Raw genomic sequence first — 18587 nt, forward strand, 5'->3', positions numbered from 1 at the left:
AATTTACCTGCTCCCGTTTCCAAGAGGAAGTGAACAAGAGGCCTCAGTGCCTAGACTCAGTAACGGGCTGGATGAGGGCCAATAAACGGAGACTGAATCCTGGCAAGACGGAAGCCCTGTGGGTGAGTGGTTCCCGAGTCCGGGAGACAGGCTCATTGCCTGTTCTGGATGGGGTTGCTCTACCTCTGAAAGAACAGGTTCGTAGTTTGGGGGTACTCTTAGACCCGTTTCTGTCGTTGGAGGCTCAAGTAGCCGCCACGGCTCGGAGTGCCTTTTACCATCTTCGGTTGGTTCGCCAACTATGGCCTCTCCTGGACAGGGATAGCTTGGCCACGGTGGTACAGGCATTGGTAACCTCAAGATTGGATTACTGCAACGCGCTCTATGTGGGGCTGCCCTTGAAGCTGCTCCGGAAGCTGGAGCTAGTGCAGAATGCTGCAGCTCGGCTGTTGTCTGGAGCTGCCCCTTTCCAGCATGGAACTCCTCTGCTGAGGGAACTGCACTGGCTGCCTGTTCGCTACCGGGCCAGGTTTAAGGTTCTTGTACTTGTGTACAAAGCCCTAAACAACTTGGGACCAGGATACCTGAGAGAGCGCCTTCTCCCTTACCAACCTTCCCGGTCACTGAGGTCATCCGGGGGCCTGCTCCTGGTGGTTCCATCTAGACCCATCCTCCGATTGGAATCCACCAGGGGAAGAGCCTTCAGCGTGGTGGCCCCCTTCCTGTGGAACTCCCTGCCTCTGGACGTCAGGCAGGCGTCAACCTTGTGCTCCTTTCGACAACTCCTGGAAACATCTTTATTCCAAGAAGCCTTTCCTTAATATGCAGCTTTGGATCTCTGTTTTTGCGTCTTTTAAATTTTGTTTTAACTGTTTTATTCTGTTTTTATTTTCATTTTACCTTGTACACCGCTCCGAAATTTTTCAATGAGGAGCGGTATATAAATATTCTAAATAAATAAATAAATAAATAAATAAACATACCTTTGCGTCGCAGGCGCAAAGGGTTTTAGGTTATGGATGCCAAGTCGTCTCTTGCCACACTCAGGCTGCAAGCCTGTACGTGCTTACCTGGGAGTAAGCCCTATTGAGCTTAGTGGGGCTACTTCTGCGTAGGCAGCCATAGCATGGCACTGTCAGGTTTGCAAATTGTGTGTGTGTGGTTGTGTGTGTGGTGTGTGGCTGTCATCACGGGGGACCCCGCTGAATCACCCGCTGAATCACCCATGGCTTTGAGACACATCTCTATGTCCCCGTTATTATTATACCACGTTTGTTATAAAGTCCATAGCAAAAAAAAATCAGCCGTTGATGAATCCGTGACAATTGAAGACACAGCCTAAAAAATTGTAAACGGAAAAATGAATCATGCAAAATTTTCCTAAGCAGAAAGGGTTTAACGTTCTTTTCATAGGGTTGGGCGTCTCTCTGTTTTATTGCCGTTGCCCAAGGGGACGGGGGCATGTAGCGAAAAAAGTAAAAATTCAATTGTATCCAGTGTGGGAAATACAGCTGTGTCCCCTACAGATGTTTTCGCTGAGTCAAGTGTTAATTTGCCCTGTGTGCAAACTTGATCACCACCAAAGATCGGAGTGGCAGCCGTGATGGTTGGGAGGCAGGGCAGGGGCCCTCCTCCTCCTCCTCCCATTGGTTCAGCTTTTTTGGTGCTTGCTCACTCCGGGGAATGGGGGCGATCCTTTGCAGTAGCCCATATTTGTAATATTTGGAGAAGTAAGTGTCCATATAATTTAGATGGAAGACCATAAGGCTAATTTGTTCGTTTGCTAGACTAGATGGCTGTTCTTATGTATTTTTTTAAAAAAAACCTGCTTTATAAATAGGACAAATAATATTCCGTTTCCAGCGCATCATAATGAAACTTTGACTATTGATGGCTGTAAATATTTGAGCCAGACGGGGGGCCCACCAGTGCACAAAATGTTTACAAAAATTCCTCATCTGCTGCCTTGAACTTCAAAAGAGTTAGTACTCGGCGTCTCACAAACCAGAACAGAAAGAATGGCCCTGCTCAGAAGACACCTTAAACCACGGTGGTAAAGGGTTTTTTGTTTTTTAAAAAAGAACCTTAACCACTGTGGTTAAAACCTTAACCACCGTGGTTTATGGTGTCTTCTGAGCTGGGCCATTCTGTCACCAAGCCAAAACGTCGTGCAGATTAAAGCCAAATTGCACCTGCTACAGAGCCTAGAGTCTGCTGAAATAAGAGACATTTTTGCCATCTGCTGTCATCTTTTTTGGTGGTGGTGGGGGCCATCACAAGGATTTTACACGTTGATTTCTAAATGGTGTTTGTTGTTATTTGTAGGAACATTAGGGTGATCATATGAAAAGGAGGACAGGGCTCCTGTATCTTTAACAGTTGTATTGAAAAGGGAATTTCTGCAGGTGTCATTTGTATGCCTGCAGCACCTGGTGAAATTCCCTCTTCATCACACCAGTTAAAGCTGCAGGTGCCCTGCCTGCTTCTAAATCTGTTCATAGTATAGCTGCAGTATAGGTCCTACAGCTTTAACTGCTTTCATGAAGAGGGAATTTCACCAGGTTCCCCATATATACAAATGACACCTGCTGAAATTCCCTTTTCAATACAACTGTTAAAGATACAGGAGCCCTGTCCTCCTTTTCATATGATCACCCTAATGGAGTGAGACCATGTTGTAGGAAAGGTGCTTTTGGCAATAGCCCTATGCAGCGACAGGAACTGCGTGTGCCTGCAAGAAATGGGCAGTGGAGTTGCCTCGTGTATGTGCATTATCAGCAAGAATTTTTATTTTTCTGAAATGCTAGGACCACTTTATATCCCCAAATCCCATCCTTCCAGGAACTAAAAGGGAAAACGTTTCTCTCAATAATTATGACTTGTGTATAGATTCATATATAGCAATAAAACAAGTGATGTTCACGGATGGTGAGGTGTGCATTTCTGGCAAACAACGTAGCAGCGAACGAGAGAGGCGGACACATACACAATGAAGTCGCACACTCCTTGGGGTGGTTTGTGTTTTTCTCAGATTAGTAAACTAGAATAATTTATTTGACAAAAACACAGAAAACGTCACAGGTAACAGTGTGGAGGAAGCCAAGGTGTTTCAAAGAACAGTACAAAGGAACCACGTTACAAAATGTACCACGCTGCCTCGCTTGGTTAGCTAGAGAACGCAAAGGGCTTTACTAGGCTGTCGACTCGCTTTCCCTCTCCGGCCCCTCCCTGGCGTGGCGCTCCGGCGTTGATCCCAAAGCACTTGAGACCGGGGGGGGGGGGGGGAAGCCCCAAACCGTGCCACCAACCCAGAAGTGCAAAGCTTCCAGATCTATCGAAGTCAAACACAACTATTATTTATGGACTAAACGAAAGGTGAACATTGCCATCTTCAGGACAGAACTAAACTCTGTGCTAATGGACGTGGTGCTTGCTGCTAACCTGAAGCCCATCTGTCCTCCTGGCCTGGACAGGGACCCCCATCAGCTCTCTTGAGGGGTTAAAGGGCATCGTTGCCTATGAGAACGTAAGAAGTGCCAACCAAGGGTCCCTCTAGCCCAGCACTCTGTTCCCACAGTGGCCAACCAGCCCTCAGCCAGGGATGAACAAGCAGGACATGGTGCAACAGCACCCTCCCACCCATGTTCCCCAGCAACTGGGGCACACAGGCTTACTGCCTCGGATACTGGAGGTAGCACACAACCATCAAGGCTAGACCATCTGGAACGCATGAAGTTTCCAGAAGGTCTGCAAAAAATGACCAGGCATCCTTCACCAATCGGGTGTCCTCCACAAGTGTTGGACTGCAATACCCATCATTCTCAGCCAGCATGACACAAAAGTCTAGAGGGCAGCCGGCTGGGCAAAGGCTTTGCCCCACATTTCGCCTGCAGACCCTGCCATTTCAGCCTCTTTTAAAGGTGCCAGGAGCAGCCCAGCCTTCACTCTCTCTGTTTTGGCCACCTGGCAACTCTAGTGGACATACCTGCTGTACGGCTCAACCTGCTAGTTAAGATCAGAAACCGAACTTCCCCCTGTTCTTGGGGGATCGCTCTGTAGGAAGAAGTTCATTCACTTATTTTTATGCAATAGGTGTATATGCTGCTTACCATAATTTAAAAATAAATCTTGCTAAAGCAAAGGTAACAATTCCTAGCAGCGTATTTCTGCAGTTTTTCAGGCTACACAGGGCTCTTCGGCCTAACAAAAACCTTGCTCTCTGGGACCAACAAAGCAACTCTGCTTTTTAACCCCCTCTCCCTCTTTTTAAATTATTTCTTTAAAATATTTTTATCCCGTTCCCACAGACAAAACGGCGGCTGGAACAGCTTACACGCAATCAGTAAAGCAAGACGGTCTCTGCCCCATGGGCTTACAATCTGACTCAAGGCTCTGGCTGGCATTCCCAGGCCAGGAGCCCGTTTGTGGATAAACGGGAAGGGCGTGGTGCCATCTCATGAAGCAGGTGGGCACGCAGGTGCAGAGGGCAGCCGGTGGGAGGAGGCCGAGCAGAAAGGCTTGTGTGCGGGGTGGTGGTGGACGGGCCTGAGTGGCAATGTGAAAGGAGGCATTTTAACGGTCCGCCATAAGCAGACATCTCAGAGCTGAATGCACTGGGCTGGGTGTGGTTGGGGGGCAAGGGGGAGAGGCCTGGAGCCAGAGTCGTGTATGTTGCCACAGTGTCCCTCCATCGCTCTAGTCTACCAGGGCAATGTGACCAAAGAGATTTGCCTACAGACCACAGTTTCTCGAGCGCCCTAGCAGTGAAACCAAAGTGTTTGGAACATTAGTGCATTAGACATTTTAAAAACCCATCTCTGCAAAGCCAGTAACAAATGGGGAGGGGGGGCTGCATTGAGCAGGGGGTTGGACTGGATGGCCTTATAGGCCCCCTTCCAACTCTACTATCCTATGATCCTATGACTGCGTCAGGAACACCCCAAAGGTGCTGGAGGCTGGCCCAGGGCCACAGCTGTAGGGCCAAAAGCGAGGTGATATGACACTGCCGTGGCCGGTGTAGGGGCAGCTGGCCCAGTGGAAGCTGGTGGCTCTGATGCCGGTGGGGCGGTGAATCCGCTCCAGGTTTCAGTCAGAACTCTAGCGGCGCTGTCCCAAAGTGCTACGCCTTGGCAGATTCACCGCCCCACTGACGTCGGAGTCACCAGCCTCCGCTGTCCTCCGCTCATGGCTACTTGATAGGTCTCTCCCGTCCTCCATGAACAGTGAATTGCCTTGAAACCCGTCTAAGCTAGTGGCAGTGAGTCCCGTGAGTTAATTTCAGCCTTGCGCGAGGAAGTGCTTGCTTTCTTTCGCCCGCCCTCAAAGCCTTGCCTATCCAGTCTAGGGGGTGACACCGCCCCCCCCCCCCCCAATTTTAGTATGAGAGAGGAAATGGATTGACTCTCGCTCTCCATACCAAAGCAGAAAGCGGCGCACAGCCAGCACGCAATCCCAACCCCCCCGCAAACAACAGCACACGTAAAACACGCACGCACACGCACATACATACATACATACGAACACCCGAGACGCGGCTCCCACAGGATGGGTGTTCGCTCTGGCAGCCCGCCGGTAAACCTCTGGCGTGCAGAGCAGTCTCCAACAGCACAGCGGTCGTACGCCGGCTATCTCGCCCCCAGGCTCCTGATCAATGTTTAAAAAACAAAGCAACCCCCCACCCCTCCCCCACCCCCTCCCCCAAACTCATACAAAAGATAAGAAGCCTAGTGCTCAGGTGTCAGGCTCGGAAACCCAGGGAGACGGCGTGGGGCCGCTTATCTGTCGTTCAGCTGCGGGGAGTTCGTCCCGTCCTCCTCTTCCTCCTTCTCGTCTTTCATGCCCTTCAGTCTCTGCCGCGCAAAGTCTTCGAAAACAATGTCGTCGTCACTAAAGAGAAAGTGGGGTGGGGAGGGAAGCAACCGGGGGGAGGTGTCTGTGTGAAGGAGGAGCTGCACAAAGGGACAGAGTAGGGCCGGCCTGGCCTGGCGCCCTCCACTGTGTTCGGCTGCAGACCCCCACCCGCCCAGGGCAGCCTGGACAAACCGCAGCGCCCATCATTCCTGCTGTCCAGGCTGGCTGAGCAGGACACGAGTTGCCGTCTAGAGCATGCGGAGGGCAGCGGGTATTTCGGCTGGACATCAGGAAAAACTTCCTGGCTGTTAGAGCAGTACAACAATGGAACCCATGGCCTAGGGAGGTGGTGGGCTCTCCCACGCTAGAGGCCTTCAAGAGGCAGCTGGACAGCCCTCTGTCAGGGATGCTTGAAGGTGGATTCCTGCACTGAGCAGGGGGTTAGACTAGATGGCCTTGCAGGTCCCTTCTAGCTCTACTATTCTATGATTCTATGATTTTTCTGGTTATGATGCACACACCCACAAGTGGCATACAAAAGCAAATATTGTTCCCGCAAATAGAGATCATGCACATCTCAGGGAGGGCTATAGCACAGTAGGGGGGGGACAGGGGACATCCCTGGAATGTAAAAGGTTCAACCCTGGCATTCCCAGGCAGGCAGGGCTAGGCAGTGGAGGCTGGTGGTTCCTGTGTCAGTGGGGCAGTGAATCCGCGCCGGGCTTCAGTCCGAGCCAGTCAGAACTCTAGAGGAGCTCTCCACTGCCCCACTGACACCAGAGCCACCAGCCTCCAGTGGGCAACAAAGAGCTAGATGGACAAAAATCAGAGAGGGAGGGAGAGAGAGAGAGAGACGGAGAGAGGTGCAATATTGAAATGTGGGCTTTGATTTGAAAACTTCCTTCATTTCCTTAGGAAATTGGGATGCTGATGGCTAAAGGGCGGATGGCATTAGTTTGGGGGGTCATCTCAGAATGCAGGACACGGAATAACGGGCTCAAGTTAAAGGAAGCCCGATTCCGGCTGGACATCAGGAAAAACTTCCTGACTGTTAGAGCAGTGCGACAATGGAACCAGTTACCTAGGGAGGTGGTGGGCTCTCCCACACTCGAGGCCTTCAAGAGGCAGCTGGACAACCATCTGTCAGGGATGCTTTAGGGTGGATTCCTGCATTGAGCAGGGGGTTGGACTCGATGGCCTTGTAGGCCCCTTCCAACTCTGCTATTCTATGATTCTATGATTCTATGATGGTGGTCCAGCTGCCTCTTGAGGCCGGGCAGATGAACTGCCCCCAGCTGGCTCCTGTGTGCTGAGAATGTCTTCCTCTGCCAAACAGCCCAGATTTCTGAGTTCCCAGGAAGGCGAAATTGTGACCTGTATTAACTATGTCAATTAGCTGCAAGTTTTAACAGGGAGATTAATTAGCCAAAACTTAGCTGATTCATTGTGTGTGTGTGTGTGTGTGTGTCCAATTTTAATTGGTAGGTCTAAACACTAAGGACCCCCTTGCTTTTGTGAGTAGGGATTGCATGCTCACCCTGGGCCTGTGTCCACAATCATCTCTCTTGCCTCTGTTCAAACAGGTTTCACAGGTTTTAGGCATTGTTTCTAAAACCTGCAAATCCTGCATAGTGGGACCAACGAAAGGAGTGGGCCGTTCTGTGGGAAGTGAAGCCTCTCTCAGTCCATCTCAACTCTCACGACCGTATCAGGACACGGAAGCAACCGGGGATCACTCCGACGCAAGACAGGGAGGGAGGGCTCTTACTGTGTTTTTCCTGCTTCGGAGTTGCATGCATACGAGGCGATGGTTGGGGGTCATGCCAAGGAGGAGAAGGAAGAAAAGAAACATGCGGAGCTCGTGTTAAAGAGTTAGGCGCGAGAGCGTGAAACGCACAGACCTTTTTTTTCCCCCTGATGGAGACCGGCGGATGAGGGCGTTAGTCAGTTAGTGAGTTCCATGCAAAGGAATGAGATGGCGGCCGGCTGAGCTATGTGCAAATGGTTGAGGATTCCCATGCAGACACACACACACACACACACACACCATTCTTCTCCCCCCACAGCAAGTTTGGCTTACTTTGTGTCAAGTTCTATGAGATTTGTGTCAATGGGAGCTTCATTTTCTGGAACTGAAGACACAGAATCAGGGCAAACGGTTAGTTTCCTTGAGAAGGCAGCAGCCGTCCACCGTCATCAATAACTTCGCAACCGCTTCCTCTTTTTTTAAAACAACAACAACAACAACAACAACAACACCCTCTCATGCCATCTCAAGGCTGCAGTCCTCATTGGGTTAATTTGGGGGCAGGTGGGGGCACCATGTTTGTCCATCGGGCAGCGGAAACCTTGAAATGCAACCTCGCCGGGTGAAGCTGGATTGGAGAGGGGAGAAACAGACCCCGCCTGCTCCAGAGCCTTGAACAGCAGGCTTCCTGGGCAGGAATCAGCCGGTGAAGCCCCTGTTAGAGGCTCAGGAGCACGGCCGGGTGAGGAAAGGCAGCGCACCCACCTGAGAGCCGGCTGGGAGGTTCTTGTAGCAAAATAATACACACAGAAGGAGCTGGAGCAGGCACCACCAAGGAAGAGGGTCTGGGAGACAATGCCCAACAGCCTTCCCCGCCCTGGCACCCTTAGATGGTTTGTATTTCAACTCCCATCAGCCCCAGCCAGCATGAATGATGGGAGTTGTGATCCAACACGTCTGGAGGTTAGCAGGTTGGGCAAGGCTGGTGCAGGGGCTCCGCGGGGCCACCCAAACCATGGCTGGACCAATAGCAAACCGGCAGGAAAACCCTGCCCCTCAAGCCGGCGGCTGGTATTTCACCTCTGCCTCCAGTCCTCTGCCCTCCCGTGCATCCCCTCCCCTCCTCATGCCATGCCTAATTACTGCTCTACTCAGACATCGGTATCAGCCCAACCCCCCTGTGTTTAAGGGGACACTTAGAGCTCAATCCTATTACTTCTGCTCTTGATGCTCATCAGCCTCTGACCTTTGCCTCCCCGCTCTTACCGTTCTGCATTTTTGCTAGATGGGCGCTTTTTTTTTGCCCGTCTAGCTGGGTCATTTCAGAGAGGGAGGGAAGGAGGCTGGAGATACCTGGGGACAGCTTATATCCTGGCCTCTCCCGTTTCCACACCCCACTCCCCCCCCGAATACCCCCTTTACCTCCTTTCCGAGGTCACGTTCCCAACCTCGGAGAGTCAGCTGGCATGGTACTTTCCATGCTGAATGTGAGAGGGGAGGGGGGTTGGAGCGTGGATTCCTGGATCCGAGCTCAGAATGCTGACTCCGACCTCAGATCCAGGACTCCAAAATAGCATATGGGCCCCCAAACGCTCCCCAAGGGTGTAATATTATGCATGCTTAGACATAAATAGGTCCTACAACTCTCAGCATTGCTGAGAGCTACAGCACCTATTTCTGTCTAAACATGCGTAATATTGCACCGTAAGATTGGCATGTTGTTGTTTTCACTTTTTAAGAACCCCCACCCCACCCCACCCCACCCCACCCACCACCAACACCCATAAGGCTCAGAATGTAGCTTTAAGGCACACTCGCCAATGCAAACCATTTTGGAAGGGAAATGGAGCTGTGGGTTTTTTTCACAGACAGCCTCAGATTTTCTGCATCCTCCAAAGCTCCGAGGTGAGCCCAAGGCTTTGCGAGCAGCTGGATTCACTGCAAGACGCTTCGAGGGAGGTCTGCTTCGCCTCGGACAAATTCCAAATTGCTCCAAGGCAGCTCGCTTTGGTTCTGGGTTCAGGTCTCGTCCAAAGCGGATACGCAGCCCCAGTTAACAGCTTACTCAAGGAGCCCGCCGGGAGGGACGCAGCCTTCCCCCAGCATCCGCTCCTGCCTCGCTTCACTCTGCGCTCGTGTTTGCAATCGCTGCTCATTTTGCAGGAATGGAGAAATGGTGCAAAACGAACAGCGATCGAACCTGAAAGTTGCGCAAACCGTTTCCCCAATTTGCACGAATTTCCAAAATCACGCAACTATCCTCCGTGGACTAAAACAAGGGTCATTTATAAGTTGTGGATTTATAGGATGTTGTGCCTTTTGAGAAAGCTGTCCATTTTGAACCACACATTTTGCAGACACAACTTTTCAACATTTTGCAAACATTTTCAGGGAAACTGTGCTCCCATTAGCGATTGTGAACTGGACATTTTGGAGCAATTTGCAAACTGAAACAAAATTCTCCCACATTCCTACCTACTGGTCCTCTTGTTCAGACATTCATATGTAGACTGATCTCCTACGTACTCCCCCCATGACAAGAATGAAAGAGGCAACCCTGTAGCTTACGGCATAAATGCTAGTTCACACATGCTGTTTCTTACATGTTGTCTCTTGGCTGAATGCATGTAGCAATTCATTTATTTCGGAGTAATGAGCTGCTCGTATGAATGGTTCCAGTTATCTTGAGGGCAACTCACCACCTCCTTGCTTGACCCATGCAGGTTTTGGCAAGTGTTGCTGGAGCATTTATAACTTGGTTCACTCTGCCAAAGGCTCCTCTGGGAAGGAGGACTGGGCTCCTGTACCTTTAACAGTTGTATAGAAAAGGGTGTTTCAGCAGGTGTCGTTCGTATGCATGCTGCACCTGGTGAAATCCCCTCTATCACAACAGTTAAAGATGCAAGAGCCCTGCCCTCTTTTGTATCTGGACTCACTAAGCAGGGCTCCTGGATCTTTAACTGTTGTGATGAAGAGGGAATTTCACCACGTGCTGCATGCATACGAATGACCAAAGGCAAGGGTGGAACCAAGTCATCTTCAAAAATAAATATTTGCAAAAGTTTTATTAAAGTGCCAAGGTGCTGCCTACGCGTTTTGAACGCAGCTGAGTTCTTCCTCGGGGCTGTTATAGCATTCGTTAAGTTGTCTACAGAAAGCTGCTAGACTAGCATGATACAGGAAGAAGTGAGATATAGAGAGAGGGAAAAGAGACCTGCTATACAGCCCCGAGGAAGAACGCAGCTGCGTTCAAAACACGTAGGCACCTTAGCACTTTAATAAAACTTTTGCAAATATTTATTTTTGAAGATGACTTGGTTCCACCCTTGCCTTTGGCTATTTTTTACTCCCCCACGGGGTTTTCCTTGCTTTTGCACTTGCATACGAATGACACCTGCTGAAATTCCCTTTTCCATGCAACTGTTAAAGATACAGGAGCCCTGTCCTCCTTTTCATAGGGTCACCCTATGTTTCCCCCCACACACACCCTTCACTTTGTGGACAAAAAAAATGGTGGAATCCATTGGCTGACTGGAGGTTTTCTTTATGGCACTTCATAATAACAAATTATATTTAGGGAGCAACCCTGAGCATGTTAAGACAACAAAATGTCCTGGCCAGGGCATGGTGGAAGTTGTTGGACTTTTTCCTGTCTAAACAGGCATGGGATGGCACCCTTCATCTCTTTTCCATATCCCAAGGAATGTACCATCTATACAAAAGGGGGAGATATGAAAAGGCATGGGAGAACACCAAGATTTGGAGAATGGCAGCTGCTGAAATTCCCTTTTCAATACAACTGTTAAAGATACAGGAGCCCGGTCCTTACTTCCATATGGTCACCCAAAGTAAAATGCTCTGGCAAAGCAAAGGCTTTATGTATCAAAGGAGACAAACTCACCGTCCCGGTGCAAGGGCTCCTCCTTCGGTTTCGGGTGCATGAGGGTGAACGGCAACTCCACGGCCACGTCGCTGGGAAGAGAGACACCGAGTGAGCTTCCAGCAAGAAGTACCACCAGTGATCACAGTGAGCTTCATCAGTGGTGGAGGGGTAAATTTGGGAGTGCAGCCACTCAACCTAACGGCCCCCATTGCCACACCCCCAAGGAGAGTCCAAAACGGCCGGCAGCGCGGCTGGATCCGTACCAGCAAAGCAGTTCTGTCAGCTTCCATCTCCACCAGGAGCAGAACTTTTGGGTCTCAACTGCCTATCCAAGACCGCGGCACCCACCAAAAACGCTTTATTATTATTGCATTTCTAGCCTGCCTTTTTTCCTCCAAGGAACAGAAGGCGGTGTACCCACTGGGGGACTTTGGGCCAGTCACGGACTCTCAGCCCAACCTACCTCACAGGGTTGTTGTTGTGAGGATAGAAATGGAGAGGAGGAAGATTATGTACACCGCCTTGGGTTCCTTGGAGGAAAACAGGCGGGATATAAATGATGATGATGATGATGATGATGATGATGATGATAATAATAATAATAATAATAGACACTCCTCTGCTTCATGGCTCCCTTTCCTCCCTCCTTGCAGGTTCAGCTCCTTCTCCATGTAGCTCCACTCATCTTTTTCCGCTTCCCCCACTCCTATCCCTGGGTCATCTGGCAGCTCTCTGAGCTGGGACCAGCCGCCTCCCTCACCCCGTTCTCTTGCGATGGCTGTGCATGCTGAAGAGTTTGGGCTAAATCTCTCTGCGTTTCTAGGGCACTGTGGATTTGTTTTGCTTTGAGGTATACTACTCCTATGCATGGAAGTTCTATTTAACTATCATCGCTCACAGCCGTTGAGAGACCTTCTCTTTCTCCATGGATTGGTCTGTCCCTTAAAAAACAAACAAACATCCGAGCGAGGGTCAATCACCACCACATCGTGTGACAATCAATTCCTCGCATTCTCTAAGCTGCGCATAAACGAGCGAAAGCTGCTCCAAAGGGATGAGCCGGCACTTCTGCGCCAGCAGGGGGAGGCCTTGAGCCTAATCTCTCTGCACAGACCCACCATAAGGTGAAGGCAGACTGTGCTGCAGCCTTTCCCAACCGGGGCCCCAGCATGCCGGCTGGGAATGATGGGAGTTGCAGTGCAAAACTCCTGGAGGGCACCAGGGTGGGTTAGGCTGCCGTACTGATCGGGAGGGGGCCCCGTGGCAAGTTCCATTCTCCAGCAATCATAGAATCATAGAATAGTAGAGCTGGAAGGGGCCTACAAGGCCATCAAGTCCAACCCCCTGCTCCATGCAGGAATCCACCCTACAGCATCCCTGACAGATGGTTGTCCAGCTGCCTCTTGAATGCCTCCAGTGTGGGAGAGCCCACCACCTCCCTAGGTCACTGATTCCGTTGTCGTCCTGCTCTAACAGTCAGGAAGTTTTTCCTGCTGTCCAGCTGGAATCTGGCTTCCCTTAACTTGAGCCCCCAACCTAACAGCAGCCTCTCCTTCATGTGAGTATCTGTGAGATGGACAAGAGCACTTTCTGGGACTGCACCTCGTGTTAATTAGTGGGGGGGGGGATTCAGTTTTTCCCCATGTAGGCATCACAGGGTCTTGAGCTGGCCACAGCTAAGAACGTCAGATGGGCCGTGCTGGATCAGACTGAAGGTCCATCTAGTCCAGCACTCTGTTCACACAGGGGCCAACCAGCCATCTGCCAGGGACCAGTAAAGCAGGGCATGGTGCAACAGCACCCTCCCACCCATGCTCCCCAGCAACTGGTGCACCCAGGCTTACTGCCTCGGGTACTGGAGATAGCACACAACCATCAGGGCTAGTAGCCATGGATAGCCTTTGCCTCCAGGAATTTATCCAACCCCCCCTTTTAAAGCCATCCAGATTGATGGCCATCGCCACATCCATAATTTAACTAATGTGCTGTGTGAAGAAGTTTTATTTATCCTTTTGCTTGTCCTGAACCTAAATGAAAATTTATTTATTTATTTATTTATTGCAATTTTTATACCGCCCATTAGCCGAAGCTCCCTGGGCGGTTCACAAATTTTGGGCGGTCTTCAAGTTTTGTAAAAATATAAGAAGAGATCAGACCGGAGATTCATGTCATCCGTGATCCGGCTTGCCACGTGAAGCTGGGAAGATGGCTCCAGGAAGCGGACAAGCAGGGAAGGATCTTGGAATTGTTGTAGATCACAAGCTGAATAGGAGCCAACAGTGCGATATGGCTGCAAGAAAGGCCAATGCTATTTGGGGCTGCATTAATAGAAGTATAGCTTCCAAATCACGTGAGGTCCTGGTTCCTCAATATTCGGCCCTGGTTAGGCCTCATCTAGAGTATTGCGTCCAGTTCTGGGCTCCACAATTCAAGAAGGACGCAGACAAGCTGGAGCGTGTTCAGAGGAGGGCATCCAGGATGATCAGGGGTCTGGAAACAAAGCCCTATGAAGAGAGACTGAAAGAACTGGGCATGTTTAGCCTGGAGAAGAGGAGATTGTGGGGAGACATGATAGCACTCTTCACATACTTGAAAGAATGTCACCCAGAGGAGGGCCAGGATCTCTTCTCAATCCTCCCAGAGTGCAGGACACGGAAGAACGGGCTCAAGTTAAAGGAAGCCAGATTCCAGCTGGACATCAGGAAAAACTTCCTGACTGTTAGAGCAGTGCGACAATGGAACCAGTGACCTAGGGAGGTGGTGGGCTCTCCCACACTAGAGGCCTTCAAGAGGCAGCTGGACAACCGCCTGTCAGGGATGCTTTAGGGTGGATTCCTGCATTGAGCAGCGGGTTGGACTCCTTGTAGGCCCCTTCCAACTCTGCTATTCTATGATTCTATGATTCTAGGGCACGAAAACAGCCCTACCGAGCAACGGGTGTTGAGAGGTAGACTGCCCTGAACATGGCAGCTCTAGCTAGCTAGCAAGGCTAAAGGCGTTTGATAGCGCTCTCCTCCACGAATTCGTCTAATCCCCTTTGACCCTGCTGGCTCAGACCGAAGTCCCCATCTAACCCAGCGTTGAGATTCCAACAGTGGACAGCCAAGAGCTTCTGGGAAGCCCACAAGACGCTTGGTGCCAATGAAAAAGAAGAGATAATCTCTAGTGTTGGAAATAGAAAAAAGGGTTTTATTTTTTGTTACATATATCTTCAATCTTTAAAAATTGTATTGTTGTAAAAGGACTTAATGTATAAAAAGCGCGATGTTTGGGATCTCCCAATCTTTCTTCAGGAGCTTCTGAAACAGAATAACACCCGTGAACCACAAGTCCAAATACCGTAAGCTAAAACAGCTAAATGCAGCAGTTTCGCATTTATTCTGTTTCAGACGCTCCTGAAGGAGGATCGGGAGATCCGAAACATCGTGCTTTTTATACAATTCGTCCTTTTACAACAATACAATTTTTAAAGTTTGAAGATACATGTAACAAAATATAAAAACCTTTTTTCTATTTTCCAACACTAGAGACTATGGGCCTTCTTAGACCTACCTGATAATCCGGTGGGGAGTAGGGGCGACGCCGCGCTACAGCTAGCGCAGGCCGTTGCCCTTTTCCACACGTGACATGCGACGGGGTAAGGGAAAGCCCCGTCGCGTCCGCCATTTTTTTTTAACTTAAAGGGCCATGTGCGCAGGAGCGCACCAACGGAAAAGGTAAGGCTGTTGTTGTTTTTAAAAATAAAGGGTTCCCCGCTCCCCCTGCCCCTGATTTCCCCCCCCACAATGTCTGATGCCCCCCCGCCCGCTCACTCATCCTCTCCCCGCTCGCCATGACCACCCCCTGCCCGCTCGTCGTGTCCGATGCCCCCTCAGCGCGCCCCTGTCCGTGATTCCCCCCCCCCCGGCCTGATGGGCACAGCGCTCCTATGGAATGCTGTGCCCAGTGTGCAGCTTCTCCCGGCTACTTGCGAGTAAGTGAGCAGCCGGGAAAAATCACGGACCCAGCTAGATGGGGGCTGCGAAAAAGCCGGGCCATACGCGCATCTGGTTATCCCGGGTCAAGGGAAGACTTAGCCCGGCCTGACCCCGGGATCGCCTGTGCGTCATCTGGATGCACAGCAGGGAGACCAGGCCTCACACCGGGCTAACGCCTCGTCTAGCAATGGCCTCTCTCTTCTTTTTCATTGGATTCACATAGTGTTTTTTTCCCCTCCTTCATTTTGCCGAGTTGGAGCGACACGGTATGAGCGGATGGGTGAGGATGGTGTATCTGCAGAGCTGGTGGAGGAATGTCTAGTGAGCCAGCTTGAGGTCTCAGAGTGGAGCGTTAAAACTTTTCGGAATGGCTGAGATGGTAAATGAGAGAAAGAGAAAAGGAAAGCGGTGATGGCGGGTGGGAGATGGGGGGTGGGGCGGGGCCTGCAGGATCAGGAGTGAGCATGCAAGGGCAGGTGCGGGGGGAGGGGTCGTGCCACATTCGGCCTCAGCAGGCAGAGTCGGAGGGCGTTTACCTGGACGCAAGGTCTCCTAGCAGGCTGGTGTTATCAAAGGAGATGAGACAATTAGTTACAGGTTGCAAGAACCGGACTGTACAGTCAGTGGGTCTGAGAGGTTGAGTGCGTGCGTGTGGAAGTGTGTGTGTGTGTGGGGGGGGGTCAACATTCAAGCTCCACGATCCCTATAGCAGGTCTTCCCGCACCTGTGACCCACCAAACCAAACAGGGCCATTGCGCATCGATGGCGCTCTATCGATCAATCAACCCATCCATCTATTAAAAAGTCCGGGGCTGGAAAGAACTCAGGCCAGAATACAAGACCAGGTGAGCAGGGATATGAGCACCGTACGCAGTCGTTGGATCAGGACACTGGTCCACGCAAGACTGGACCGTGTTTACTCGGAGGTGCGTCCCACTAAGCTCAAGGGGGGGGAGTTGGGGCATTGCCAGGTCAAAGTGCTCAAGGCTGCCTGCTGAAGTCCAGGAGCGCCAGAGGGGGCGAAGATCAGGCAGCCGCACGGCACTTCGGGGACAGCAGGAACGCGCCATCCCTTGGGATGGAACAAAGGGACTGTGTTGGGCCGGCCGGCCGGCCGGGACCCGCAACGGTGGGACTCACCCTCCCCGGGACACGACCAGCTTCACTTTGACTTTGTAAGAGACGATGATGCCCAGGACTTCTTTGTTGGCTCCATCTCGCAACCTGGGAATTCAGAGAAGAGCGATGAGCGTGCAAGAGAAACGCGAAGGCCGAGGAATTGTAACTGCTCTCGTGGACGTTTGTGCGTGGCTACCTTTGTCTCTCCTTCCCTTTGTTGTCTTCCCCATTGTCGATTTTAGACTGTAAGTTCCTGGGGGGCAGAGACCTGTCTATTTTGCTGCTTAGGAAACTGTGCAAGCCACCACGTACACTGATGCTGCTATATTGATGAAATAGTAATGAATAGGAATAAACGAACATTGGAGTAATCAGCTAGGCATCGCGGGAGGGGGGAACAGACAGTCCTGCCAATAACCTCCGCCCCCCCCCCAAAATGCACCACCTCTTTGTAAACCATTTGGCAAACGGAAACGGAAACTCAGCAACACTGGGATTCCAACCCCATTCCGGATTCCACTTTTGTTTCTGTTTGCACATATTTATTTATGTATTATTAACATTTTGATGGCTCCCCCCCCTTTTTTTTCCTTTGCCGAAAAGCTGCCGAGGTGCTCCACAACAAGACTGAATTAAACCGTAAAATCATAAAGCCAAACAACCATTCATAAAACCATTGAAATAGTAATACAGTAGGTGCACTGAAAATAATTTTAAATGCTAGTTTAAATAATTGTGTCTTAACACTCTTTCTGAAAGCTAAGAGGTTTAAGGGCCGATTGTAATTCTGTTGGCAGAAATAAAAGAGAAAACCTTTCCCCACGTATCTAACAAGAAGGCGGTGTCTTAGATACCCAGGCCCAAAGGTACTTAGGGTCCTAAAGGTTAAAATCAACACTTTGAATTGAGTAACCCAAGCAATGAGCAACCCATGCAGGTCTTTCAATACTGGTGTAATATGGCCTCAATCCCATGCACCGCTTAGCAGCCTGGCAGGCATATTTTGCATCAACTGAAGCATCTAGACACTCTTCAAGGGTAGCCCCATATACAGCGCATTGCAGTAGTCTAAGCATTGTGAGTAACTGTTGCCAAATCAAACTGACTCCAGGAAGATCACAGCTGTAAATGATTGTAAAACATTTCACAGATAATTGCTCAACTCAACGTCCCTTAATTGGTTGACAGCCCTGATTACGACAGGAAGCAACGTCCACATGTTGGAGCAGAAATTATGTACGGAACGTCAGCCGTTTTGGAAGCTATTAACCCAGCCGTAACATTTAAACGAAAAAGACGGCAGCTGATCAGGCTCTTGCTTTGGCGGCTGGATGCTACACAGGAAAGGTAGGAACAGAAGCGACTCAGCAAAAATGCAGGTATGTCCTTTGCCCACCTGGCTGGCTGGACCATGAACAGTTTATTGGTCAGTCAACCAGGTGTGCCACAAAGGCCTTGCAGCTACTCTTGCTGCAGTGGGGAGGCCGGGGCCACTCTGCGGGATGCTGCTGTAAGCCTGAGGGGACTGCAAGAGATGCACGTTGGTTCTTCCATGTGCTGCACATCTGGAATATCTTGCTTCAGGACATCATCTGGATTCCCTTCTCCCCCTGCCTTCTGCTAGGTCAGGGATGTGCAATTTGGGGTCTTCCAGATGTTTTGGCCTACAGCTCCCATGACCCCCCCACCACTGGCTACGCTGACAAGGGCTGATGGGCACTGCAGTCCAAAACATCTGGAGGGCCACACATTGTCCACCCATGCGTTGGGGAGTAAAAACCCTGCCTTTTTCAATGGGACTTCTTTGAGTTCGCCATTTCAGGTTGGGCCTGTACTGGATGTCGCTGTGGCTGCTGGACTTGCTTTGATGTGGCTGCAGCGTTTGTCGGTCTTAAGGGCTTTCATCTTGTTTTAGAGTGGTTGATATTATTACGGCTGTTGGTCAGCCCGGAGGTCCCTTTCCTGGGATAAAAGGGCAGCAGAGTTTTATGTCAATAACTCTGCCGTTCCT

The 18587-nt window shown here is 50.5% G+C and overlaps 1 protein-coding gene across 3 annotated transcripts in view; it reads right to left on the minus strand.

Annotated features, from left to right (window-relative positions):
* Positions 1–5730: 5730 nt before the first annotated feature.
* The window catches only part of LOC134399346 (beta-arrestin-1), a 177799-nt gene continuing 164942 nt past the window's right edge, over positions 5731–18587 (minus strand). For 2 of the 3 annotated variants that reach the window (XM_063127365.1, XM_063127366.1), the window contains exons 12-16: positions 16598–16681; positions 15994–16017; positions 11499–11569; positions 7931–7982; positions 5731–5886 (exon numbers count right to left, since the gene is read on the minus strand). In XM_063127365.1, coding sequence (XP_062983435.1) covers positions 5775–5886; positions 7931–7982; positions 11499–11569; positions 15994–16017; positions 16598–16681 — 343 coding nt within the window. In that variant the 3' untranslated portion in view covers positions 5731–5774. The remainder of the gene's footprint in view (positions 5887–7930; positions 7983–11498; positions 11570–15993; positions 16018–16597; positions 16682–18587) is intronic. The other variant, XM_063127367.1, reaches the window with a different exon arrangement.

Source organism: Elgaria multicarinata, chromosome 5, assembly GCF_023053635.1.
Source record: "Elgaria multicarinata webbii isolate HBS135686 ecotype San Diego chromosome 5, rElgMul1.1.pri, whole genome shotgun sequence".
NCBI classification, from domain to species: Eukaryota; Metazoa; Chordata; class Lepidosauria; order Squamata; family Anguidae; genus Elgaria; species Elgaria multicarinata.